This window comes from Platalea leucorodia, assembly GCF_965183815.1.
Source record: "Platalea leucorodia genome assembly, chromosome: 3".
NCBI lineage: Eukaryota > Metazoa > Chordata > Aves > Pelecaniformes > Threskiornithidae > Platalea > Platalea leucorodia.
This window is the reverse complement of record NC_138825.1, coordinates 124,680,587-124,708,566: the sequence shown is the minus strand read 5'-3', so window position 1 is coordinate 124,708,566 and position 27,980 is coordinate 124,680,587. Positions and strand designations below refer to the sequence as shown.

The 27,980-nt window shown below is 46.8% G+C and overlaps 1 protein-coding gene across 1 annotated transcript; it reads left to right on the top strand.

The window, feature by feature from the left end:
* Nucleotides 1-4,422: 4,422 nt before the first annotated feature.
* On the top strand, nt 4,423-27,139 carry MTMR9 (myotubularin related protein 9). Its single transcript, XM_082307988.1, has 10 exons — nt 4,423-5,062; nt 7,996-8,104; nt 8,844-8,969; nt 16,030-16,203; nt 18,154-18,371; nt 20,034-20,195; nt 22,712-22,853; nt 23,433-23,653; nt 25,753-25,904; nt 26,605-27,139. Exons 1-10 carry the CDS (start codon nt 4,878-4,880, stop codon nt 26,766-26,768), a joined length of 1,653 nt encoding a protein of 550 aa, XP_082164114.1. The 5' UTR covers nt 4,423-4,877; the 3' UTR covers nt 26,769-27,139.
* Nucleotides 27,140-27,980: the final 841 nt, after the last annotated feature.

The following is a 27,980-nucleotide window of genomic DNA, read 5'->3' as shown; positions in this document are numbered from 1 at the left end:
AGGGCTGTGTTGCGCCAGGCAGTGTTGAAATACAGGAAGGGAAGGAGCCTGCTCTAAACATTACTGATCCTTATTTTACAGGAGGAGAAATGAGTTCAAAAGAGCAGGATGACTCTCACTACAATATTCAGAGGTTCCTCTGGAAGAGATGAGATTTCAGCCGAATTTTTTTGAGTACGAGTCTTTCGGCTTTGCCACACAGCAGTTCATTTTCCCTAGAGTACATGGCAAAAAGACAGAAAAAGGCAGGCAGTGAAACCCATCTGAGTGCCAGTCGCATTTCTAAAGCACCTCTTCCTCCTTTTTGTCAGTGTAATATCTCTGATATGCCCTCGATTTGGGAACTATATTTAACGCTTTTTTTTTTTCCTCTGAGATGGGAGAAAGCCGATCCACTTCCACGCATCGCCTGGGGACTGCAGAGTCATCAGGACCAATGTGGGAGAAGCGCTGGGTTTATAATTAGTCCCAGGGTGTGCAGCCACTGCCCAAATTTTCCTTTTCCCTCCTTCACTGGGGCGACAGTGCTGTTTCTCTGCTGCCCATGGGGCTGAAGCCTTTGCTTTCCTTTGCGGCCACTCTTCAGCTGAGTGTGCCCCGTCCCTGGGAACATTCAGGGTCAGGTTGGACGGGGCTCTGAGCAACCTGATCTGGTTGCAGATGTCCTTGCTCATTGCAGTGGGGTTGGACTGGATGGTCTTTAAATGTCCCTTCCAACCCGAACTCTTCCATGATTCTATTGAGGATGCTCTTAATAACTGTAACTCCCCACAGCACCTTCAGGGAGATGGAGGCCACCCCACCGAGGAAGCAGCTGTCACTCGGTCCATGGGGCCTGGTGGCTCTTCGTGAGGATGGGGGCTGCGGGGACCATGAGGATGGAGGGGGTGAACACGGGAGAGCCCAGGCAGTGTCTCCGAGGAGGTCCAGAATGGCTCATACCCATAAGTTGATTGCAAGGCAGAGGGAGATGTATGGAGGATATCCCCAAAGCACCGTTCCTCCCTATGCAATTGCAGAGGGATTTCCAGCACCACTGTGCATGGTGAAGGACAGTGAAGCAGCTTTTCATCTTGAGCCACGATAAACGAGCACAGGTCAGCAGCACTTTAGCTGTCCTGCTCCTGCCCCGAAGGTGGGAATTTGTGTTTAGCTCTGGATTCATACCAAAGGCTTCCCAGTCTGTACAGTAAAATGCAGAGAGGATTAGCCCTGTGCTGCCTCCAGGTCATCTCAGCACTGGACTGAAAGCAGCAGTGTAGACATGTTTTTATTTTAAGTTACATGCAGGACTCCCGTTCCCTGGTAGCTCCAGACCTAGGAGAGACCCCTCTTCTCTTTCGGAGGGGTTGATGATGTGGATCTGTGCAAACTGCTGTAACGGGAGAATTAATCTTCCTTATTATGAATCTTTGCATATATCTATGAGAAAAAAAATGTCATCAATTAGACTTTCAAATCATTCTCAGATATTGAAATCACCTAAACTGCCAGCATTAATAAGACATGCAAGTAACAGCCTGGACAAACTCAGAATGAACTCACCACCAGAGGTGAGTATAAAAATTCAGGTCACCGTATCTAAACACCTATGCAATCCTTCTCAAGTGCAATTGCCTAGAACAGGCTGTCATCAAAAGCTGCCTGTTTGCATCTGCACAGATAGTTCCAGGCTGTTTCCATCATGCAGGGACTGAACAACCTTGAACTTGCACCACCAAAGTAGTCATGGGCAGGATGGTACCAAACAGCTATTCATCTCCTCCAAAGACAGCCCTAGAAATGTCCGATGACCTGATTTTCATGCTTTGTTCTTCTTCAGAGATAAAGCAGATGGAGGCTAAGGAACTGGAGTTTCTCCAGGTGGGCGAGACCCGTGGTTCTGCATCAGAGCCCACATCCACCCACCCGGTCCAGCGTCCCCTTCTGGGGAGCGGCCGTGGCCAACGCAGCCGGCAGAGCCCCTCTTCAGGAGATGGCTGGTATTTGCTGTCAGCATGAAGAGTCCTTCATCTTCTTACCACTGCTTAGAAGTCCGCTTTTGCTTGGAAGCACAGGGGTTTGTAGACAGCCCTTCTCAATCTCACAAACACTCTCGGGGTAAATGCTGGACTTCAGCGTTACCCACCTCGAATTTGGGGTTGAATCTTGTCAGCTTACAGGTTTTGGTGAACCCCCCCTGCTAGTGAACCGCCCCATGCCAGGACCTCACCTCTGGACCTCAGGCTTAGTCTGGCCACGTCAATGTTAAGACTTTCTTGGCCTCCAAAACGGTGTTTGCTCGACCCCTGAGCTGCTCCCTGGGTCAGCGCTAGCCGGTGCAGACCACATCCCTGCCTGCACCTCTGCCAACAAATTCAGGGTGGACATTTGAGTTTCAGCTGTGCCCAAGCTCTCTTCCCGAACTTTCCTAACAGGGATGAACTTTACAGTAATAACCCAGGGAAAAGCGCTTGAGCTTATGCCCACCTGACTCTCTGCACTGGCCGTAGGATGTTGGCAGTGTCATGGGATGTACCAGGCTATAAAGGAGCAGCTACAGTCCACAAGGCAAAAATTTCAGGATGATGCCCAGGATGGTATTACTGGGGGGTCTGTGCTGTCCGAAGAGCGTAGGTGAAAGGAAAGCTCAGATTGCAGCAGAGGTTGGGACTCACGCTTGGAAGAAAAAATTGATATAGGCCAAAACAGGGGGTTGTGTTGGCATGTTTGCTTCTGCCCTGTCCTCCGTGCAGGCTGGAAATCAGGAGCCCTAATTATGACAGAGGTGCAGCCAAAGCACTGGGGAACTTGAGAGTGGAAATAATAAAGCAGAAAATGAAGTTCAACAAGGCCAAGTGCAAGGTGCTGCACATGGGCCGGGACAATCCCGAGCACAGATGGAGCTGGGTGGAGAATGGACTGAGAGCAGCCCTGAGGAGAAGAATTGGGGGTGTTGGTTGATGAGAAGCTCAACAGGAGCCGGCAATGTGCTCTTGCGGCCCAGAAAGCCCAGCGTCTCCTGGGCTGCATCCCCCGCAGCGTGGGCAGCGGGGCGAGGGAGGGGATTCTGCCCCTCTGCCCCGCTCTGGGGAGACCCCCTGGAGCCCCGCGTCCAGCTCGGGGGTCCTCAGCACGGGAAGGACATGGAGCTGTGGGAGCGGGGCCAGGGGAGGCCACCAAAATGGTCAGAGGCTGGAGCAGCTCTGCTGTGGAGAAAGGCTGAGAGCTGGGGGTGCTCAGCCTGGGGAGGAGGAGGCTGCGGGGAGACCTGATTGCGGCCTCTCTGTGCTTAACGGGGGCCTACAAGAAAGGGGGGGACAGGCTTTTTAGCAGGGCCTGTAGCGATAGGACAAGGGGGAAAGGTTTTAAACTGAAAGAGAGTGGATTTAGATTAGCTAGAAGGAAGAAATTCTTCACCCTGAGGGTGGTGAGGCGCTGGCGCAGGTTGCCCAGAGAAGCTGTGGATGCCCCATCCCTGGCAGTGTTCAAGGCCAGGCTGGATGGGGCTTTGGGCAACCCGGTCTGGTGGAAGGTGGCCCTGCCCATGGCGGGGGGCTGGAACCAGATGATCCTGAAGGTCCCTTCCCCCCCAACCCATTCCGTGACTCTACGGAAATAACGAAGACAAGCACGCCGCTGCGCGGGGGCCGAGGGCCCTTCTGACCCCGCCGACGGCCCCCCCGGGCAGCAGCCGCTACCGAGGCGCTCCGGCACCGAAAACCCCTCGGCTCTGCCCCGCCCCCTGCCCGCCCCCTGCCCGCTCTGCCCCGCCCCCTGCCCGCTCTGCCCTGCCCCCTGCCCGCTCTGCCCCGCCCCCTGCCCGCCCCCTGCCCGCTCTGCCCCGCTCCCTGCCCGCTCTGCCCCGCTGCCCGCCCCCTGCCCGCCCCCTGCCCGCTCTGCCCCGCTCCCTGCCCGCTCTGCCCCGCCCCCTGCCCGCCCCCTGCCCGCTCTGCCCCGCTCCCTGCCCGCTCTGCCCCGCTGCCCGCCCCCTGCCCGCCCCCTGCCCGCTCTGCCCCGCCCCCTGCCCCGCCCCCTGCCCCGCCCCCTGCCCGCTCTGCCCCGCCCCCTGCCCGCCCCCTGCCCCGCCCCCTGCCCGCTCTGCCCCGCTGCCCGCCCCGGGACCCTCCCCGTCGCCCCGCCCCTTCCCCAAGCCCCGCCCCCGCCCCATCCCCGTTGGCTCCCCTCCGGGAAGGCCACGCCCTCTTCGGCCACGCCCCCTCCTCCAAACCCGCCCACCTCCTTTAAATTTCCCCTCCCGTGCGGCCGCGGAACGCTTGTCCTGAGGCCGTGTGGGTACGCCGGGCCCCTTGCGGTAGCACCGTTTCCGGTAAGAGCAGGCGCGGATTGGGCTTGGCGGGTCACGTGAGGGCCCGACATCCGGGGAAGGGCCCGCCAGCTTCCGGCCGGTTCCGCTCCTCTCCGGGAGCGGCGGGGCCCGGGGGTCCTGGGGCGGCGCGGCCGCTGCCCCCTCCGCCGCCCGGGGCTCCCCTCCCCGCCTCACCCCGTGCCCTCCGCCGGGCCCCCGCGCTGCCCTGCCCCTCCCCCTGTCAGCCGCCCCCGGTTTCCCCCCTCCTCGGCCAGGCACCGGCGTCCCGCGGGGAGCGGGGCCCTGGGAAGGCATCGGCCTTCTCAGAGCGGGGTCGTGGTGTCCCCCCGCTCCTCCCTTCCTTCTCCCTCCGCCGGGATCGGGCTGGCTTGCTCCAGCGTGCCGGGAGGCGGGATCGCCCCTCGGGTTATGCCCCCGCCCGCCTTCGGTGGCATCGTAGGGGGCTGCCCGCCGGCTGCAAACCCTCCCGAGCTCGGCCCGGGTTCTCCCCCCGCTCCCTGAGGCTGCCTCTCCCCAGCAAGTTCCCGTGGCAAAGGCCTCCCCAGCCCCCTTCCCTTTCCTAGCAAGGATGGAGTTTGCGGAGCTCATCAAGACCCCTCGAGCGGACAACGTCGTCCTGCATCGCCCTTTCTACCTGGCCGTGGAGGGGACTCTGTGTTTGACCGGCCACCATCTCATTTTTTCTTCACGGCGGCAAGATAATGCCGAGGAGCTGTGGCTGCTGCACTCCAACATTGATTCTATTGAAAAAAGGTATGCTTCCTCGTTTCCCTGCCTACCCATACCGAATTAATTGTGTCTCGCTGTGGGCTGAAATGTTGTCAAGACTGGTTTGTACCCCAGCTGTCTCAAATCCAGGTCTGGAGAGGAGAAGGGACAGTCAGTGGGAGCGCAGGGCAGAATATTGGCACGGGTGGGTTGAGTCTCATTCTGTTTAGGTATTGATTTGACTGTTGCATCTTAAGTTTTTTTTATATATATAAAAATATATGGAGTTGGAATTTTTATGTTTAGACGTCTTTGTCAACACTACTGTGTTAATTGTTCATCAGAAGCTCTTGAAACACTTTATAAAGGATGCATCTTCACCACCGTTCAATGGAGGTGGAAGCTGAGGCACTGATGAAGCGATTTGCCTTGGGTCACCCGGCAAAACTGATGACAGAAGTGGACTCCAGACTTTCTCAGCCCCAGATCAGTCTCCTACTGCTCGACCCTCTCATCCCCTCACTCCTCTAACTGCTTACGGAAATCAGTAACGCTGTTAGCATGCTCCTTGTGGGAACAATGTGGTAGAGCTGAGTTGTAGCTGCAGCACTCCGTTTTATTCTTGCCCATCCCCTTTTGTTGCAGGGACTTCAGGGTTTAATCTTCTCGCCGTCAGTTCTGTCTGCATTTCCCTTGCTGAATGCCAGTCCTGTCTCACCTGGTCATTGTCTTCTGCTTTCCTCACCTTGGTCCTTTTTTCAGTTTGTTCATAATATTTCATTTTTTGTTAATTACAAAGTCAATCCCCTGTTTTCCTTGCCTTTTAAGGAAATCTGGGAGAACAGATTTCCTTTCTGCCAGCAAGACTGGAAAAAATCAAGCAGCAGCAATTAAAAATATCAGGTTGCCTCAGAATCTGAGACTGGGTGAAGCACTGGATGCTGATGAAGTTTGTTCCCGTGCTCCTGATTTCTCTGAGCGTTTCTAAGAAATGCTGCGTCTTGGCCTGAGGGCAGAGAGGAACGGAGTGGTGGAAACCTCAGGAAATCTGTTCCCATCTAGTACTGCTCAGTCATCAGAGTGGTTTGGCCTCAGCCTCCTTACTGCTTGTACTAAACCAGCCATAGCTTCATTTCGAAAATTATTACAGACAAGCTTTTCTTTCTTTTTTTTTTTTTTTAATGAGCTTAGTTGCAATTACAATGTAAGTTAGTACTAAATGAGCAAGGAACATTTTAAGTTATGGCGAGGGAGTAGTGTGTTGCTAGCTCGGTACGTGATTTATAACAGAGGTGGCTACGTCTGCAGATACTCCCAGCCCTTATTGCCAGCTCTAGTTTCTAGAAGGTCTCTGGAGTAGACCTCTCCCTCCCTGAGAGCAGCTTTGTGTGAGTATAGCTGCAGTGCAACTTTGCCATTTAAAAGGAGAAGAGTATAGTCTCAGTGCTGGAGCGGATGGAACAACGAGACTCTTAAACCAATAAAGGCTGTAGAATGGTCCAGTTTGGCACTACTTCAGGTTATCAGTGCACAACAACGGTGACGTTGTGCCAGGTTCATAGAATCTCTTCTCCCGCTTTCATGGTATGCGTGTCTTTTGTGCTTTCCCTAATTATCAGGTGGTCATCAAACTGTTTCTTAAATTTTTGTAGCTTTTTAAGCAACTTAGATATGAGCTGTGGGGTTTGTTGAGAAGCAGAACAGTCTCTAGTGATTCCTGTGGTCTTTTTGCTTAAAGAAACAGAGAGAGGAAACACGGCCCTGGTGATGCGTTGTAGCTGCACTGTGTTACTACGTTGGGGATCTGTGAAATAGCGCTGCAACGAGGGCACACGATGCGCAGACTGGCTCTGCTGGCGTTGCAGAACTTTTCTGTCAAAGCGCCTGTAGTTTTTCCTTCAGCACTACCCAAGTTATAATTGGGTCTGCGTGTTAACCTTTGTCTGCACAGAAGAAATAGATAATGACCTTTCGGCTGTAATAATAATTCTAAAATAAATTACAGGCGCCTTTTGTGGCATGGGTGAAGCAACCCAAAGCTTAGCAACAGGTCTGCTCTCGGAGCGTGTACATCTCTGCCCTTGTGCATGCACGGTCTAACTGAGGGTTAGGCCACGAGGGACGGGAACTTGGTCCTTCAGGTCTTGCCTGCTTCTGCTTCGTGCATCGCCCTTGGCCGCTGCAAGCACTCCTGCGGTGCACGAGGAGACTCAGCTGCTCTTCCTTAGTTCGCTGCTTTGTGAACTAAAGCCTTCAGCACTCCTGTGAACACTAGTGGCTAGTTAAACATAAAGAAAACGCTCAGTTTCTGCTCAGGCATCAGCCTTCGTTCAGGTACGTAAGGAAGACTGGAGAGGGAGTCTGTGAGCTGTGTTTGTTTCATGACGTAGAGCTTTTTCTGGGTCGACTCACGTTGTAACCAGCGGTGGTAAGACCTTAACTTCTCTGAGGTCTGCAGAGCAAACAGCTCCGTGGCACTGCAGGTATCAGAAACCAAACTTTCTTGTTAAAGACAAGGGAGCGTAACATAGCCAGACTGAAATGTTATTTTAAAAATTAATTTAAACTCAAATGTTTTTAGCAATCTTCAAAGTTCCGATGCATTACTTTAACGAGACTGGAAACTTCCAGCTAAAGCTTCCAGTATGAGAAAATACCTGATCACACCTTTTCTCTTTCATGTTTTAAAGAAAAGCTGTGAGAAAAACCTTCTCTTTATCTCATAATACTTATACTTCCACTTGCTGCTGTATCACAAGGATGGAATTTTTAAAAAAAAAAAAAGTGGACCACAACTTACAAATACCGAATAAAGAGGTGGTTTTGTTTGTTCATTTTTTTGAAAGATGATATTGCAGACAAATTACAACTAAAGGAATTTTGTCTTGTAGGCATATGTTGTGGGAAGAGCTAAAACACCTCAGCAGACCTTAGGAGATCCTGTTTTTATGAGACTCTTTCTTCATGTCTTGCTGTAGGTTTGTGGGCTCATTGGGTACCATCATTATAAAATGCAAAGATCTGCGAATTATTCAGCTGGATATCCCTGGAATGGAGGAGTGTTTGAACATTGCTAGCTCTATTGAGGTAAGAATTCGTAATGATCAATAACACCTATGTTCTCAGATCTTGATCTGACCTCAACCTTAGCAGCTTTTTTTCCAGTTAGGCAGGTTTTTCATTGATGTTCTGGAAGGCAAATGAGAATTGTGGGATATTTCCTTTCAATTGTCAAAATATTGTTTGTTGCTTGTAGGTGGTGTTTTAAAAAAACAAACAAACAAACAAAAACCCAAAACCCCCCCAAAAAAAACAACCCAACCCTGCTTTTCTCGATCAAATATCTTGCCATAGCATTTGCGAAAATGCTTCGTTACGCTGGAGCATGAGGAGGCAAAACCAAATCAGACTGAGTTTCACATGTCTCAAAGAACATTAAGTGACTGCTTGAGTTTAAGCTCTGCTGTTAGTAATCAGGTAAATGCCATGTAGGATGTGTCCCGTTAGTTATACCTGTTCAGCGTGCATTTTTCTCATCCTTTGGTGCGCTGTTACATAGTGTAGCCTGCAGAAACGATACGCTGTGTACAAATCCCCAGCTGTACTTAGATTGTCATCATCTGCTTTTGTTTGTGCTGCTGGTTTTTATGTACGTTAAGCTACCCTGCAGGTAACTTAGTATTTCAAGCTTAATGGCTGTATACTTTCGGGTGGCTTAAGTTTGCATCACCAATATTAGAGGAAAACACTATTTGCCATATGGTTTTTGGAATAAAATAGCAGTTTGAATGAATTAAGGAGCTGTTTATTTCTCTCACCCACACAGGCGCTTTCCACCTTGGATTCTGTCACTCTCATGTATCCTTTCTTCTACCGGCCCATGTTTGAAATTGTTGAAGATGGCTGGCGCTCTTTTCTGCCTGACCAAGAATTTGAGCTCCTCAGTTCAGTGGTAAGTTGGATCTTAAGGATTTGCACGGGTCCTCGGCTATAGTTGTGCAAGTAGTTTGTGAAGTATTTCACCCAGTGGTGTCTGGACTGGAAATCCTGGATGGTAAAAAAAGCTGTTCCATGCCTGGGTGGAAAGTGAGTGTTGTTCAGATGTAAACATCGGGCATTTCTGTTTGTGCTAAATATTCCTGTTTAGCCCTTGTGTCTTACCTTCTACAAATGGAGTTTTGAGGCCTATTTAAAAGTTACCTGGGAGGACGTGAAGGTGGGAAGTGTTCTTGTCCTTTGGGGATGTCCCTCCTTATTGTAAGAACAAATTTAAAATTGCTAAGGGTTTCTTCGCTTTCTGGGAAGATGTTAGTAGGTAAAGATGTCCAATTTGAAACACCCTTCACTCTAGTCCATGCTGGGGAAATATTGGGTGTGTTCAGACAGCAGAGAATTTCCAGTTGTATTCCTCCAGGTGCCGTGAGCACATGTTTATTATTTTGGGACCTGTAGGTAGGAGTTGTTCTTGTGGCACTGTCTGTTGTAGCTGTTATTCAAACTTCATTTTAGAATGCTGATTTTGATATAGTGGGAACTGGCTCAGTTGCAGGAGCCTGCCTGTTTTAATAATGCCTTGGGTTAGCATCTCTGTGTTCCAGGTCTTTGTTTCACATTAAATATGTGCACTTGCTGCATCATCTTAGGCTTCTGAGACCACGTCCATTAGTACAGCATCAAAGAACATTGATTTTTTTTTTTCTTTTTATCTGCAACCCAGCTTGTCTGCAGCATTTATCACTTCCTGTTTATGACTAATAACTGCGTAATATGATTAGCTTGACCAGATTTATATGATGAAATCACTAGAAAATTAAAGGAGTCCAGGGATCTTTCTATTTTTGTCTCATAATTGGAGTACTCTCACATGTCCCATCTTCACCTGCTGTCAAAGGACACACAAACTGACCTGTTATAATAACTAGCACCACAGTTTTGGTTTTAATTTCAGCTGGGGAAGTCAAACATGTGATCAGAGCGTTCTCCTCTTTGGAGGCAAAGCAGCAGATGCTTTCCCAGCTCAGCAGAGGAAGCTTGCAGGCATTTCAATGAGAATCAAAATGCCAGAAGCTGAAGTACTATCTGGCAAGAAGGGAGGACGTGTGAGAGCAGGATTGAAGGCAGCAGAAGGAAATCCCTCGGAGCTCAATGAAAGATTGCAGGAGATGGTTCTGCTTCTGTTCACATTTTGCTTTCTATGTGTAGCTGAAGTCTTTTTTAGATTTCAGGAATCGAATCGCTTCTGATGGTTGTATTTACCAGCACGCAGATACAAGCGCTAACAGGAATCCATTGATATGCCGCCTTTTTTCCTTTCAGAAGTATAAAAGTGCACTGATAGCTTATTTGTGGATCTCTTGGCTTTCTGAACATATGCTCCTTGGAGGCTTACGTTTAAAAACCTAATTACTTTATAGCACTATGTTTCAAGGGCAATAATTCATTTCTTTAAAATATGCATGTCTAACAGCTGTTGATTAATTCTTGGCTTTTAACCCAAAACTTCAGTTGTAACTCCTTTTTAATGAAATGGTGGCAAAAGCCCTGTTCAAATGAGTTACATTTCCTGAACAACAGGGAAATATATTGTTGACCAAATATTTCTTGTTCTATAATTAAACTTTCTTATGTGACAGGCTAGAACAAGTAGATGGCTGATTTTTTTTTCCCTCCAATAAGTCAAATGAGTGGAATTCAGACGGTTACCTCCCTCTCCATTAAATCATCCATCTGGATCTGTTATGCCCTACCTTCCCCAATATGGTAACAACTTGTCAAAAACTGCATTTCACCCACACTGCAGCTCTAGTAATGTATTAATTCCACATTTGTCTGCTACAGGAGAGTTGTTTTAACTCTGACACATTCTATAATGGCAAAGTAAAAGTATAGAATCATAGAATCATAGAATCGTCAAGGTTGGAAAAGACCCTTAAGATCATCGAGTCCAACCGTTAACCCAGCACTGCCAAGTCCATCACTATACCATGTCCTCGAAGTTACGATCAAAAAAAGTTTGATAATATGGTATTATACTGTATAATAATTTATCTTTTTATCTTGGCAGATGTCGTGCCGAATGTGTTTTTCTCCCAGCACACATACCCGCTGTGTGACTTCACTCCATGGCGTTGATCTGACAGTGTCATCTAGGATTGCCCCTAGAATTTGACAGCAAACACTGAAGCACTTTGCCCCTGCAGCTCAACTCCAGGCTTAGGGAGGCTGCCATACTGTCACAACATTCTCGCATTTAGTCCATGAAGGTGTTAAGGGAAGAACTGTTAATTTGATCTAAAGAAAATGGAGCAGTTAATGAGTTTCAGTGGGCTGTCATTTGCTGATGGCTGTTGCTGTGTGTGCTACCTGTTTTATTTTCTTGGGACAGGTCAGCAGGGCTTTTGTCAAACGTCTATTTCGTGAATGGTTGTGATAAATCCAACATATCAACAGAGTAGTTCAGCTGAGAATTCAGTCATAGGAAGAAATCGGCTTAACGTTTCACTAAATGTCACAGCAAAAACTCCACAGTGCCTGTGGGCTCCAAATTATCGTACTGCGAGATGAGACTTTAAAGATACTATAGACAAATATATGAATGGAGTAAAAGCTGCACAAGCCAGTTAATGTTTGCTTATCCAGCTTTTGGTTGTGTGTCTTGTGTTGTTGCTGAAGCACTGGGTAGCACATGAGATCTGGATTGATTATAGCTATGTCGGGTGAAATGTGTGTGAAAAAATGTATTCTTCACTGCACGACTGCATAACCAGTGAGCAACTGAATGGAATTAGAGTATAGGCAAGGCAGTTCATATTTTTTCTGAGGAATCAGAGAAGAGCTCATATGTTTCACTTTTGCCAAATTCTACATCTGCAGGATACTGCAAACTAACTCTGTAAATGCAGTTTCTTCTTAAAGTGCAGTGAAGAGGCCCTGAGAAGTTTGTACACTAACAGTATAATTAACATGAAAGTATTTAATTGCCACAAAGTTAACTTTCTTCATTCCCCTTTTTGTTTTCCTTGCATTTTGTTGTAGGAAAGAGCTCAGGATTCTGGACAGTTCAGCTGTGCTTTATGCTTTGTACTGGAGCTTCTTAGAAAAAGCTGAATTTTCTGGTTTTGGGCTCAGTTTGCAATGGTGCGGATAGCCCATGTTTTGCTCGTATCAGACAAGCATCAATCTTCGCTTGCGTCTGTTGTTGTGCTTCTTGTCCCCGCACAATCTGTTGCTAACAGGGCTCGCTGCCTTCTGCCTGTTCCTTGGGAATGGCTTCTCTCATTGCTGCTTTGCAGGATCCTTCAGGGTCCATGCTGGTTTCTTGACTTTTCTTTTAAGGCTTATTAGTAGAGCTTGAACTGTTTCACACTGTTTTGTGGAAAACGACCTCTCCTAGCAATTATAAGTTTTAGAAGGAAGGATAACTGTTGCTTTAGCCTTCCAGTAACATTTGAAAATCAATATCTCTAAGCAAGTACTAGGACAAGAAAAGCAGAAATGTAAGAGTTAATCCTGTACCGTGTTTAAGAAAATACTTCTGACTACGTTCTTTTTTCTTTGGAGTCCTCTCCTTTCTGCTCACTCCCCCATCCTTTGCTGCTTCTAGCCTTAACTGGAATTAACGTTTTTTTCCTGATTCCCTGAAGTACAGATCTCTTGCTGGGAGAAGTAAATGGTAACTTTGTACTTTCCCTGAGTTTGAGGCAGCATACTTATCTGCTGATGTCTGAAGATGAGGTCCACCTCTTCTCTTTCGCTGCAGTCCTCACTGCTTCCTGGGTCTGCATCTGCTGCTGCACATCGTTGAATTGCCGGTCCCTCGCTCTTCCAGTTAGTAATAGCAATTTTTTCTTCCAAATTGCAGACGTACCCCAAGCAAAAACCAAGAAGAGACTTGCACTGTTGGGTTCTACTATCATCTGATTCATGTTGGAGTATATTTTAGCAGTCTGAAGCTGGCACTGCAGAGGTTAACTGGATCTCTGCAGAAGTAGCTGTGCTGCAGAAGACAAATGGTGCTAATGGCTGCCGCTCTCTTCCTCCTTCCCATGTAACAGTAAATTATAACTGGATGACATAACAGTATCAAATGTCTCGCGTTATAAATGGCGAGGAGAGGAGGTTATTGGCAGAGTTAAATTACCAAAGTGGAAGATAAATCAGGTTGATACTCTTCCATTCCTTCTCATACTGGTGATATCAGTGACAGCCAGTCTCTCAAAAAAGCATGCCATGGAGTTCTGACTTTGCCTTCTCTGCATCCTATGTGGCAGTAAGGTATTTATCGGTTCTATTCTATATCCGCGCATACTTTTTTCACTGTAAACAACCTGCACATCATCGTATGAAATCTGATGTAATTTAACGTCAACACCCCAAAAAGCTATAAAAAATATCATTGCTGGCGCATCAAAAGCATGAGCTGTGACCAGCCGGCCTCCCTTATGTGATCCAGAACTTCCTTCGTCTCCGCCTACGACGTGAATGCTGGAGGCAATTTAAGTTTGCATCTGGGAGAGCCTCTGCTTTTTCTAAAACGTAGATGTTCAGAGAAGCTGTTTTGAGGGTAACGAATAACGAAATAAGCTTACAACAGGGCTGGTGCGAGACTGGATAGGCTACTGAGCACAGGTAGCAATTGCTGGTGTTGACGATGGCGATACGCACAACGCGTGCCTTTCCCAGCATCTTTTTCCTTAGGCTGCCACCAATAGGGGCAATTTTGCCGTCTCCTACGCCACGCATCCCGTGCCTTGGATCTACTGATGAGGAAATAGCATTGTGAATCAGATCAGCTTGTTCATCTGATGGAAAGACTTCATTGCCAGAAAAACCTTTCTAAATCAATCCTAGTTTTCTGTCGAACCAGTGAGCTGTTTATATAACCAGGTGCCAGTCAGGAGGTGTAAGGCAAGAGGTAGTAAGCCTCTGGAAGAGAGGAAAAAGGAAACGAGGCCTACTTCTGATCAGAGCTGTGTAATTAATGTCTTCTAAGCCAACCTTCCTGAATTGACGTGGGTTTCTGTGTATTCTGTTACTGCATAATTTAACTGTCATGCTCTTCTGTTGCTTCCTGGGGTACCTGCTTTATCCTCCTACTTCTTGTCTAGCTGAAACTTTTTGAGCACAAATGTGCAGAGGTTTTTTTAATGGCATTTGTATGAGGTCTGTGCCTGCCGCAGTGGCACACAAATGCTTCCCAGTCTGTAGTGAAAACACCTCAGCTGAGGAGTTACTTAAGGTCTTGTTTGCTTTCTCACACCTGTGTCACGTCAGTCCATAGGAACTTAAAAAAAAAAAAAAAACCTTTATAGCAGCTGCCTGTTCCTCTTCAAAAGGTTTTTATATTACATTTCAATTTCTTTGTGTCTGGAGCTTTTACAGGCAAATTTGACTGCCATTCTGCTGCTACTTTTAAAAATTTGTTGCTGCTGTTAAAATCGAAACATGTTGTAGAGGCTTCTTGGTCGTTTTCTCCACCAAGGCTTCTGCCAGCAGGTTTTGTTGGCCATAAGGAACCCAAGATAAGGATGCGACAACTGAAGATGCAGCCCAGCCAAGCCACCGTCCTGCTATCGAGGACCATGAGTTCAGTTCCCTGCCAAGCTTTAGGCAAGGTTCTGCTGTGTGCCCCTGGGGAAAATATATACCTCATGGCCTTTTGGTGTGCCTGGATGGTGTCCTTAACGCAGGAGGCAGTGGTGCGGTACCAGCCCAGAAGCAGCAAGCCCTCCATGAAGGCTGGGCTTGTCTGAGGCTGCAGTTAGGGCAGTGTCAGCTCTTCCAGCACAGACCTCAGTAAGTGAGGATTCCTCGTCAGGGAGGCCGCTCATTGACCTTTGGTTTTGCCTGAGATGGAGCCAAGTCTGGTGTCCGACCCGGGGTATCAGGTAGCCTGAGCTCTCGTGCCAAGTGCAGGGTGCCAATATTCAACATTTCTTTCACAAGTGTTTGGCTGTTGGAAGCCGAAAAATTATATAACAGGAGTTCACGATGAGACCTTTGTGCTGAGGCGCTGCGCGGGTTCCAGGAGGTGCTTGTGGAGGAATGGGTGTAGTGGTTTACGTAAAGCAGAGCCCATAGAAAAGAGCTAAGCTGGAAATGTTAAAATTGCAATTTTAACCTCAAAGCAGCTTCGTTGTCTGGAGTTGGATGCTCTTGGCTTTCTTGGCCTTATTTGTCTTGTGGATGGTGTTACTAACTCTGCTCTCAGCACAGAGAGAGGTTTGAGCCTGTGTTACCTGCATCTAAATCAACCTTTTTTCCTCTAAACCTGCTGATGTAGGAATACATTTCTGTTCTGGGGTCTCCCTGAGAGAGAGACATACCGTGCTGTTACCTCGTATGAGATTGAAGCTATCTGCAAATGCAGTAAGTTGTGTTGTAGTGCGTACTGCAGACATGCTGTCTGCTGTGGCCGTGAAATAATTAAAAGCCACAATCGCTCATTTCTGACCACGTGGGCTTATTTTGTGCTGTTTGTTGAGGATGTGGATAAACCAGATGGGGAACCGTTGTTCAACAAGTCCTGCACCTCAGAAACCCGAGTCACTTGATAACTTCTTCTGTTGCCTATGAGCTTTATCCACATGCTGGATAATGAGCTTCTGGGAGCTGCTGGAACAAGGTATTAGGATTGCAAGCAGCATCAAGAGGTGTGGGGAAAAAAATAATCGGTCTACAGACTCACTGCAGAGAGTGGCCAGGCTTGTTTGTTCTTGAATAGCATCTCTTTTGCCACGTTTTTGTTGGAGACAAGATATGGTGCTGGATTTGATCTGACCGATTAGTGTAGTTATGCTGTTACAGGGGGTCGAGATTCCTGGATGAACGAAAGTGGTTATGTCAGTAGTGCCGACTGAGCTTTCATCTGTGGTGCAAATGGAATAAATCACCAATATTACTCTGTGCGTGCTTTATTCTGAATATGGAAGTTCGTCTTCCCTAGCATGCTGTGCTGTAACAGTAGTAATCAGTCTTCTGACCCAAAGCCTGTATGTTCTGATCTTTTTCAGACAGACGAATGGCGTCTAAGCTGCATCAATAAGGAATTCTCTGTCTGTCCCTCCTACCCTCCAGTTGTCATTGTCCCCAAATCCATCGATGATGAAGCGCTTCGGAAGGTTGCCATGTTCCGCCATGGCAGTCGCTTCCCAGTCCTCAGCTATTATCATAAGAAGAATGGGATGGTAAGCTGCATTTCAGTAATGGTTGTACCTGAAGGAAGTGTGCGAATCTGTTAATTTGATGAAAAAACAACTTGTGCTCTAGACTTAAGACAGTTGAAGAGATGTTAACTTCTTTTGTTTTCCAGCTTATTAAGTGTATGCAGTGAAACTGGTTCTGGGTGATGGAATGAGTAATCTCCATCCTAGAAATAGCTATTAATCTGCTTGTTTGGGAGCGTATGTGGCATGAGCTTGCTCACAGCAGTAAAAGCAAGATGAGACTTGCAAAGCCACTGCTGGCACCCTTACTTGCTTTGTCTGCCAAGAGGCTTCATGCTGAAAAGATGGCAGAAACCACATTGTCCTGTCTCTGGGTGGTGGGCTGTCTCCTTCGTAATAGAGTCATGATGACAGCAAGCGTTCCCAGGGCCAGCACCGCTTCTGCTGTGCAACTGTCGAACGAGCGATCAGAACAATCTGTTCTCCGAGCCTGTCAGTATAACACGTTTCAGGAGTCACAAATTCTTGCTGTTGCGCAGACTTTACCACCTCTCAACAAGCCAAAATCTATCGGAGTGACTGATACGCTGTAATTAAGAAATGCACTTTATGAAATTGTTGAGTAATTCTTTGTATCTCTTGTTGATGTAACCGGTTCTGAGGATGTTGGGATGTCCAACCCGCGGCTTGTAAACTTGATCCAGGCTTCTGAGTCAAATGCTCTAATGCGCTCTCACCTCCTGTTGCCAAGATTTGTAAGCCCTGAATTAGAGGACGTCTAGTCTGACTTAGTAGTACCTTTGGGTTTTTTTGCTTCGCTTTAAAATCAGCCATCCACTGACTTCATAACAGTCGTGCTTTCTGCTTTTTCTCAGCATGAATGAAAACCGTTGAAGGAAGATTTGTTCAATTATCTCTCCGAATTGTGCATGTTTCAAGTGTGAGGAATATAATAGCGTTTGGCTGGGAGTGCTTGAACTTGTGACAGTAATGCTGTCTGTCACGTTGCTCTCCTGACTCTGAGTTCTCGAGCATAGCTGGGGTTGCTGACTGGCTGCCCTCACATTTTAGTTATCATTTGATCTGCTGGGATGCTTTCTGAATTGAAAGGCATTTACTAAAGAAATCTCAGCTCATAAATCTGTGGACCTAAGGTTTATTAGTCTAGCCACTGGGTAAAGCGGTACCGAAGAGGCATCTTTAACACACGAATGACTCAAGTGTTTTAAAAACAGAGCTGGGAAGAGACCTTAAAGATGACGAGCCTGAAAATGTTGGTTTATAAAGGAGCCATCAGCAGGAAGCCAGTTCAATGGTTCACAAAGATAGTACTACAGGAATAACTAAAGGGATAAAGCCTCTAAGAAGACGTCTGTAATTTAGGAAGTGGCCTGCCAAATGATTGCTCAATTCAAGGATTTCTAGTTTGTTTTTTAAACAAATTCAGTCCCTGCAAGGGATTGCACTTAAAAGAACCGAAGGATTCAGGGCAAGGGAGAACAGCAGCTGTAGGACGAACTAGAGAGACGTTTCTGTGCATCAGGCAGTGCAGACCAGGGCGTTACTTGTCTGTGTCCAGGCGTGGTGGATCGAACTTGAAGCAGATGGAAGTAGGAAGCGTGGTGGGGTGCTAAACCCTAAAAACAGTGTTTTTAGGGTTGAGCTATCTCACTCCCATAAGCATTCTTTACAATGACCCGAGTTGTAAAGGAAAACAGGAGCATCCTGTGTGAATTTCAGCAGCACGCTCCTCTAGAGAGCCATCCTCCATGCCTGGCGTTGAGACGCGGTTATCTAACACATCGGTTTGTGCCTACGTTTACAGACCCCTAAGAAATTCTCTAGTGAAGGGGTGTCCTTGCATAGTGAGTTTAAATCTCCATTCTTGGCTTGGAGCTCAAGTGATCGGTGGCTTTCAATCTTAAGTCTTTCCATTTCCAGTGCCTAATTCATGGTTATTTATCTCCGCAGGTCATGATGCGAAGCAGCCAGCCTCTTACAGGTACGAATGGGAGACGGTGTAAAGAAGACGAGAAGCTTATTAATGCCACGCTACGGCCTGGCAAGCGTGGCTACATCATTGATACGAGGTCCTTGAATGTTGCCCAGCAGGCCAGGGCCAAAGGAGGGGGCTTTGAACAAGAAGCGCACTATCCCCAGTGGAGGAGGATTCACAAGTGTATTGAGAGGTGGGTGAAATCGCACAGGCTCTCCTCTGTGCTCGGCTTCGTAGGGTTGCATTTGCAGAGCCATGCTAGCTCCATAAAGTATTTGCTTCTGTGAGAAATGGCCATATATCCTGGTTCCTGTCAAGAGGGTCACATTGCTTATTGGGGGTTTTTTTGGCAATATCAGGGTATGTGGATGGTAAAGGTTTTTGGCTTTGGAAAGCTGTGTTTTGTTCCTTGTTCTGAACAACCTGCTGCAGGTTTCAGACATCAGGCAATCTCCCTGTGCCATCTCTTTCTCTGAGCATCTATAGCTGCACGCCAGCCTTCCTGTGTTCCTCTTTGCAGTAGTGCACAGGAATGGGCAACTCCCTTGCCAGAAAGTTTCTGCAGGTGAGGATTTGTTCTGTGGTAGTCACACTCCTCTTATCCAGTGCTTTTCTCTGGACATCTAATATTGTTTGGTCGTTTGGAGACAAGTTGCTAAGTTAAATAGACTTTTGGTCCAACGTTGTTCAACTGCTCTTAAGCCTTAGTTTTGGGGAACCCTTCTACATGGGCGTGCAGTAATGTTACTACTGGAAAGCAGTCGCTCCCATCGTCACTGTATAGGCCAGCTCTGCAGGAGCTAATAAAAGGAATTTCCTTGGCCGTTGCTTTGAACTATTTTTGCTTCTAAAAATCTTATGTGGACTTAAACTTGCTGTTGATTATTTCACAGGTGGACATAAGCATCAGATAGAGAGGAATGAATAAACCACAATATATAAAGGCTAAATATCCCATGCTATTATTATTTGGCCTTGTCAGCTTTTCTGAGATCTGGTCTGCTAGCTGCATCCTCTGTTACACCTGAGCACATGCTGGAATCGGTGTTAAGTGGTGTTTGATCCAGCAGAAGCTTGGTGCCCCTGGAAAAGACCATAGTGTGAAACAAGACCAGAGAAGCATCTGGCTTTACCAGCTGCATGCTGAACACCAGCTTCCCAGGGCTTGAGGACATATTGCAACAACTGCAGCAGTGATACAAAATGTGTTCCCTTCCCCGGCTTTTTCTTACATTCTTGACACGTTAGCCAAACTAATCTTAGCGTGGTTCTACGTCGAGGAGTTGAGTCTAGTTTAACATTTTCTGTGCTGCAGTGGGGTTGTGTCCTTGTGATGGGTGGCTTTCAGGTTACTGTTACAGCTCTACAGGTTAAAACTCCCCCAAAATGTCTGGTGTAGTACGGAGAACGAAGGTGCAGCACTTGAAGCTTGGCGGACACTTGCTAATGTCCATGCCAGGTTGCAGTCACGCTCGTGCTTGGCAATGGGAGTGAGACCACTGAAACACATTTTACATGGGAAGTGTAAGATATGGCTCAACACACACAGAGTTCAGGTAAGATAAGGAAAAGGCCGCACTGTTGTAATGCCTTACAAAGCAATTTGTTTTGAAAGGGAGGAGACTACTTATTTCCAAAGAGTGGTATTCTGCTGGCAGTTAGCCATGGCTTGGGATTCCCGGTGAAAACAGGTTTGCTGAATGAGGAGACATGACTTCTATAGGGTCGTACTTTTTGAAATAACCGCATAGAAATCGTAGCGCTTTGTTTTGCAATCAGTATATTTCTGTAAGCACGTTGTCCTGGTTTCTATGTTACTGCTTACGTTTTCAATAATATTTTGCTTTTCCCAAAGGTTTAATATTCTGCAGGAAAGCCTCATCAAACTCGTGGAAGCTTGTAACGACCAGTCGCACAACATGGACCGCTGGCTCAGTAAACTGGAAGCTTCCAACTGGCTGACTCACATCAAAGAGATACTAACTGCAGCTTGCCTAGCTGCTCAGTGTATTGATAGGTAAATCTTTTTCTGAAAGCCTTGAATTTCTTATTTACTGGTTACAGATTGCTTGTTAAATACCTCTATTTCCGCTTTAAGTATTAGTAGCTGGCCACCGTGAACTGGCTTGCTTGTACCCATGCAAGATACTGTTTCATCATGGTTAAGGAATGTTCTTCCAGTAAATCATGCTTGCGTTTTTAGAAGTACAAGCCTGAGGGAGGAAATCTTGACTAAGAATAGATGTTAGATCATCTAGTTAAGGTATATTCCTATGTCTGATGCAACCAATCTAATTTAGTTAATTTTACTGAAGGTTTAGGTTAGAATGTGCCCATCTGAAATGCTGTTTGGTAGCCTAGTACAGTAAGAACACAGATTTTTTTTTTTTCAAGAAGTCTTTTTTTTATTTTTTTCAGCTGAAAGTTTCCAATACCCCACCTCGCTTCTAGAGATTAAACCAATGCTATTTCCTTATTTTCCTCAGGAATTGGTCCAGTGCTTTTTCCTCTTGAAATTTTTATCCCACAGTCCTATCTGAGCAATCCTGTTCATCCCTTATAAGTACTTGTGACCTTTTTGAACCATTTCTTTAATAAATACTGCTGACTTGGCTAACTTGTCCTCAAAATGTCATCAGACCTCAGGCTGAAGAGTCAAAGCTAGCTGTCAGGTGCCAGAGTTTGTAAGACCAAATGCAGGGGTCTACACGTGATTGCTTTGTGGCTCTGAGAGGGGAAAAGCCTTCTCAAAACTCAGGGAAAACCTAGCGCTTCATTCCAGCTAGGGAATGTGTTATACAGATACACAAATAGGCTGAAATGCAGTCTCATTGGTAAAAGAGCATTAAGGCATTAAAATATAAGCTGCTGTGCTTTTTAAAAGCACTGACGGTGCCTGTTTAGTTATTGACTGTGCCAGAAAAGGATTGCTCTGGATCAATAGTTTTATCTGTAATTCTTTCCCGCATGTGTATAATGAGAAATGTTGGTGACGAAACTCTTCTGGCTTGTTTGGACAGTGGGCAATTTCATCATTTTTAACCTCAGCTTTGCTTTTTCTCTTTACCTGGAGCTATGGCAGGCCAGCTCAGCATTCGGAGCCTGGAGATCGTAGCTGAGCTGACAAGGGTGATTCAGTTACGTTGGCCGTGGGGAGGGAACGGCTGGGACAGATCTTGCAGCATCTTAAAGGCCTGGGACCTGAAAGATGAAAGGGGAAAATAGCATTATCCTGGTGTGCCCCGCTTTGGGGAGTGCCTGGGCTTGCAGTTGGCCTTTGCAATTGTGCTTGGCTGTGAAGCAGCCTCTTTATCTGCCGCTGCCTGGGGGGAGGGAGAGAGTATCTGAGGATCATCTGTACTGTAGAGGGACTGGGTTTGTTTTAGACATAGGACTATAGACAAAGATGTTGCAATGTTCAAGGTATAGATTTTTATGCTCTTCACTTCTAAAAGCAAGTAATGTGTGCAGGGTTACTTGCTTGGTAGATTGATCTTTCTTACCCACGCTTTGCTGCTTAGGTTGGGTCTCTGCACAGAAAGAAATACAACCTGCAGTTAATTTCCTTTCTGGGTGTAAGGAGGCTGGCAGAAGTGAGGCATTGAGTCAAGGTTTGGGAAGAATAAGGGGAATAAATGCCATTTAATACCACCCAGTCCTTCCCTCAGGAGCACATGGATGAGATTCTGATATTGTATCCAAACACAGCCTAGGATGGAGGAAGAGGGGAGGGAATCGGCTGTCCTGGACAGTCCCCGCTGGAGTGTGGGCAGTGCCAGCACGTGGGCCCCTAGCAATGTGCAAAACCTTCCTGCCCCAGACTCCCAGCTCCCTCTGCTCCTCACATTGTTCTGCTGATTCACTTGCGCTGGCTGGTGAGTGAGAAGACTCTGTGCTTGGCTCCTTGACAAGCTTCCTTGCTCAGCACGCTAACTCTTCTGCCTTTGTGGAGGCCAAGCTCTGCCGTTTCTTTCTTTCTCCTAAACTGGCTTATTGGCTTACTTGCCTTGCAGTAAAACCCAAATACAATTAAGCCCGGGTTTGAGCAAGGATCTCATAGTATTGTTTTGCAGAGCATCTGGGGGGATGATGTGTCTTCACTGCAGTGCTTATGGGAAGATTCCAAAGTACTTAGCAAAACAATAAATGACACGAGCAAATTTTGAGATGCCTTTCCAGGCTATAACTCAAAGGGATACCAACTCAAAATAGTGAGAACCACACAAGAGGTTTTGCTGCAGATCTCTGGTCAGATCCAGGTTCTGGATTTCCAGAATGCTTAGCAAGAAACGAAGCCTGAAGTGATGCAGAGCTCTACTTAGTGATGGCGAGGGTGCAGGTGGAGAAGGTGGTATGCTTCCATGCAGGGTGGGCAGTAAGCTTATGGGAGGGAAGAGGGGGTAAAGAGCCAGCAAAACCTCAGCACTGTCAGGGTGGCAACACTGGTGTCCATGGGATGCGTTGGCATCCGTTGGGATGCATATGTCCTTGGGAAGTGCTCTGCTCATTCCTTTCCGCGTTTTTCTTTCACAGGGAAGGTGCCTCAGTGTTAGTCCATGGGACTGAAGGAACTGATTCGACACTCCAAGTAACTTCTCTGGCGCAGATTATCTTGGATCCAAGCTGCAGGACCATACGTGGCTTTGAATCTCTTGTTGTGAGGGAGTGGCTGCAGGTAAGAAATCCCTATGGACAAAAGGGCAATCTATTCCAGTGACAGCTGTATTGAGAAATAGCCCGAGAGGCAGCAAACGGGCTGGGCTTTGTTGCAGCCCTGCTTAGTGTTAATGGCCTTTGTCCTAAGACCAACATCATTAACTGAGTCATTTGTACCTCTGGCACTCCACGGGGCCTCTGCCTCTCATGGGAGTTTTTTCGTTTTGGGGAACTGCCCGTTTTGTGTGCTGAGGGTGAACATCTCTTTAGCGAACACTGTTCAAACTAAAGCACAAAACCTTAGTTCTGCTCTTTGTACTCTTGCAGCTAATGTCCTCAGCCTGGTCCTTGGGTGCACCTACACCAGTTTGTTCTTGGTAAAATTCTCTGATCAAATACAGGGCTATTTACATAGCCTGAAAAAGGCAGCAGAGTTGGTCGTGGTTGCTAGCGATTGGTTACTGGATGCTTGACGAAATTGCTGTTGTAGAAAAGAGTAGTAAGAGCATAGTTGCATGAACTGGCTCTGAAGTCTTTGTTACATGTACTCATGACCCATGACTTTGTGTGTGATGCTCTCTCTGATTCTTAAATACAGGCTGGTCACCCTTTTCAGCAGCGCTGTGCCCAATCAGCCTATTCAAATAGCAAGCAGAAGTGGGAGGCCCCAGTGTTTCTCCTCTTTTTGGACTGTGTGTGGCAAATCCTTCGTCAGTTCCCTTGCTCTTTTGAATTCAACGAACAGTTCCTCATTATGCTCTTTGAACACGCTTACGCTTCACAGTTTGGGACTTTCCTGGGAAACAATGAAAATGAAAGGTTGGTGAGGGTGCTCGCTTTGAACCCTTTAAATATTGGGCTGTATCTGACACAAAAAAAAAAAAGAGTCTTTTGGTTTGAAAAAGGGTGAGGGTGCTTGTGTGGTCTCCCCTAGCACAGGTGAGCTTCTCTCGTTGCAGTTATGTAGTCTGCTGCAATGTTAGGGAGCTCCTCCCTCTTACAAGTGGGACGTTGTGACTAAAGCCATTTGTGGCTTGGTCAGGGAGTTGAATTCATCTTCTCCAAGTCCAAGCTAATACCTTAAACTGTCTTTTCTCTTTCCCTGTGTGGCCTTGAAATATCTCCACCCATCACCAGTATATATAGTCTCTTACACAGAAACTCTTTCCATAAAAGAATAAATAGCTGGAGTTCAACAGTGACGTGAGTCATAGCTGTGGGAAGCAGACTTGTCCACGCAGTCCTGGAGGAGAAGGTCAAGGCAGTCAGAGGCCAAAGATGGAAAGTCTGGTTCTTACCTTCACTGTCAGGGAGGAACGTGACTCTGCAGCCTGGTGGTCCCGGCACCCCCAGGAAAGGAAGGCTTTGGTTTTTGCATCATCCACTAATTGCTGAAAGTAGAAAACGTGGAAGAGGTTCTTTCAGAAGGATCTGCCTCACGGTTACACCTTGGCAAAAGTTTTGCGTGTTTGGCTACAAGCAGCATGATTAGGTTTGAGCCGTGCAGCAGCGCAACTTCAACAGAAGGACCAAAAATCCCTCCAGCCGTAACCTGTGACTTGGCGAAATGTGAATTGGCAACCTGCGCTGGATGAGGTTTTGAGTGAACGCTGTGAGCTCTCACATGGGTGCTCGTGCAACTTGGAAAGGAAGCAGCCGGGACTGCGTTCTGCTGGAGTCTACCTTGTCAGATAATCATAGGCCTGTGCTGAGCTTGCTTACAAGCTTGTGGGGTTTAAGGTACTTCTGAACCTAAGCCTGGCTTAGATGCTGTGCTGTACCAGCGGGGCAGCTCCAGGCATGCCCTGAGTAGTGCTGCGGGGAGTAGTAAACAGGGTGGAGCCCTGGAGGACTGGAGCCTCCCACGGCTGATGGCAGCTGCCGGAGAGGTTTGGATTCCTGTTTTGAACTTGGTAGTTCTGTTCTCGGGACTCCTGACTCCGGTAGGACCGTGTCTGATGGTCTCCTGCTTAACTGAAGACCAGTGAATGAGTAGAAGGGAAAAACAGAACTGGTATTACAGATAAGGAAGGCAATTTAAAGCTTCCTAAAAACTGCTCTGCCCTTAAAGTAATCTTTGCTTAGAAGAGACTCTTCTGTCTTCTGCAGGGCTGCTGAACTGGTCATCTGCAAAACCAAGTTAGACTTGAAACCAATAAGATGAAATCTGAAAGAGTATTGAATGTTACATGTAATAACCTGCCTGTCACATCTGAGTATGTCAGCCTCTGAGCACAGAGAGATGTCTGAAGTCTGACGTTAAGCGTGAGCTGTCTGAAGTTATTCACAGGGATGGTGAATCTCCCGCCTGGGTGGCAGTTCAGTTTGCTAGCGCAAGCAGAATGAGGTTCGCCAGACTCCAAGGGATGGAGACCCCAGTGTAACTCCTGGCGTGGCTTTGACCCAAGAAAATGGCACTGCTTTCTCTGTGCTTTGATCCTTCCCGCCACCAGAGGGACCGCATCGGACGTGCCCATCGCACGGTTCCAGCAACAACGCTGCTTTAACGTACTCCGAGAATTGCACTACGATCCTTCCTTGATGCAGACCTACCACACCTCCCCAGCTCTATCTTAACACAGGAGTTCAATCCCTTTCAAAACCTGGCAGCTGAACCATTTTGGAGAGGTGACCGATTCTTCATCTGGACAGATGGCAGCTAGCTTCCACCCAACTTGCAAATGTTATTTCCCCATCTTTTCTTCAAAACTAATTGTAATCGGCCAGGTTGAGTAAATTGCCTTAGGTTTACACCCTGTGCCGTGTTGGTGAGAGGTATTGAAAGGATTAGCCTGAACTGTCTGGGCTAGTAGCACATGGGAAGGCTTGTGACATTGTAGTCTGTGGGGTTCTGATAAAACAAAATGAGTCTTTGCAGTATAAAAGGGAAAGCTGACTTGTTCCCGTGGGTTTGTTAGGTCTAAACTGAAGCTGCAGCAGAAGACGATGTCCCTGTGGTCCTGGGTGAACAGGTCTGAAGAGCTGAGCAAATTCCAGAATCCTCTGTTTGAGGCCAACAGCCTTGTCATCTGGCCCTCCGTTGCCCCACAGAGCCTGCAGCTCTGGGAAGGTGAGCCAGGCTTGCTTTTTCTGTTATTTTGTGGCTACTTGTAAAGCTGCTTAAGTGTTGACTCCTGTTGTCTCCACTGATGGTGATCTCACTCCCTTTGAAATCCATTCCAAAATATTTTTGGCATGTGCCATCGCCCGAAGGCATAATGCTTTCTCCTTCTAAGCCTTGGTGCCATGCTACTCTTTTCCAGGGAGCCTTACTAGTACCATTTAACTTCTTAGCACCATATTTCTCCAGGGATACAGCCTAATCTATAGATGTTCTGCAGGCCTCAGGCTTTTGTTCTGTATCAACCAAGACTTCCCGTTCTCCATTACTGACCACGTTGGCCGGGATGATCTCTGTGCAGTAGGTTCCCTGCCGCAGAAGCTTTCTCCATCCCATGTATGCTGAAGAGTTAATTACAGTGAGGCAAGCAGGCTGTCATGGCAGGGCAGAGACAGAATATGGATTGGTCTGATCAGTATATGAGAAAAAAGGAATGAAACCCCATCATTTTTTTTCTTTATTAACCTTGTTTAATAGCATGGTGAACTTGGAGAGGAGGATCAGTATTTCTAAATGCTATTTAGGGGGGAGGGGAGGGAAAAAAATGCGTAAACTGTATGCACATTACTCGAGAGCTGATGGAGTATAAGTAATGTTTCTTCCTTGTTACAAGAAACCCTTCTGACTTGTGCTGTCTCTGGGCTTTCAGGTGTCTTTCTTCGGTGGAACAGGCCTTCCAAGTTCCTAGACGAAGCCCAGGAAGAAATGATCAACATTATAAAATACAACAAGGAACTTCAGGCAAAGGTTAATGCATTGAGGAGGCAGCTAGCGGAGATGGAAACAGATGATAGGATGCAGGAGAACCTGTGAGCTGGCAGGGCTTTGCCTCAGGTCTTTCCTTTCCAGTCCCCTTTACGTTAAAGACTAAACATGGAAAGTGCATGTGTTGCAGAGCCCTCTGGGTACAGCTGACCCTCAGTCCTCCCACTGCTGAAACCTTCACTTCACACTATGTACCTCCCTGCTTTTTGGGAGGGATTTTTTGTTTTGTTTACAGAAGACACACACAACTGGGCATAGTGTTCTCTCTTGGCAGCTTTGCTGTCTCAAAATCGTGTACGGTGTCAGCAGAAGCTGGAACTCTTACCTCCACTCAACTGATGACCAGGATGGGCCAAGAGACAGGATGTTTCAAATTTATTTTGGACTTTTTCCTGGTTTTGTTGAACTCTCTAAACACTTGGCAGGATCAAAATACGAAGTTATGTATAGATAGGTAAAGGCATTTTGTCTGAAAGCACCTTTTCTCTCCAAGAGTAAGTAAGGCAGCTTAGTTCTTCAGTTTCCTAGAAAAATTAGAAAATGGTATAATCTAACTACAGGTTCTCCCTGTATCTATGTGATACTTTTGGTAGCCTTCACATCTAACAGTTGGGTTTTTGTGTCAAGCATTGGCTTGGGAGCAGTAAGTTGAATACCAAACCGGAGCAAGAAATTTCAGTGCAATACAGAACTGAAGTAGGGATTCTGCTGCTAATGTTTAAGCCATGACCTTCAGGTGGAATTGTCCCTCCTGGACAAATATCTCCTAAGGAATAACAAACTTTTTTTTTTTTATTCTACCTGGAAAACAAAAAGGTTAAGTAGCTGGTAGAGGTGTTCACTTGCAAAACAGTGGCTCAGAGCTGTCCTTTTAACGAGAGTCAAGCTGCCCTCTTGAAACTTGGGAGTGCACTGGCTGGCTTTGTACACTTGAACAGATTCACAGCGTTGCTAGGGTGCAAAAGCAGCACTTAATCTACAGCTCAACAAAACGCTTTTGCTCCACCTGGTGTGCTTTTTCCTCTCATGCTCTTACTATACATTTTGTGAAACATGAAAAGCAGAAGTTGGGAGTTAAGGTGATCTAACATATCAGGTAGCTGCTGCAGATTAAGAGGCTGTCGTACTACAAAAATGCTAATAGTTTAGATCATTTGTAGCTGCTAAAACTGCTCAAAGACTTTAGGGATAAGCTTTTTTCCAAGTAACTTTGTATTTTGTAGCTGATCTTTGTGACTGCAATCTGCTTTTATAAAATCA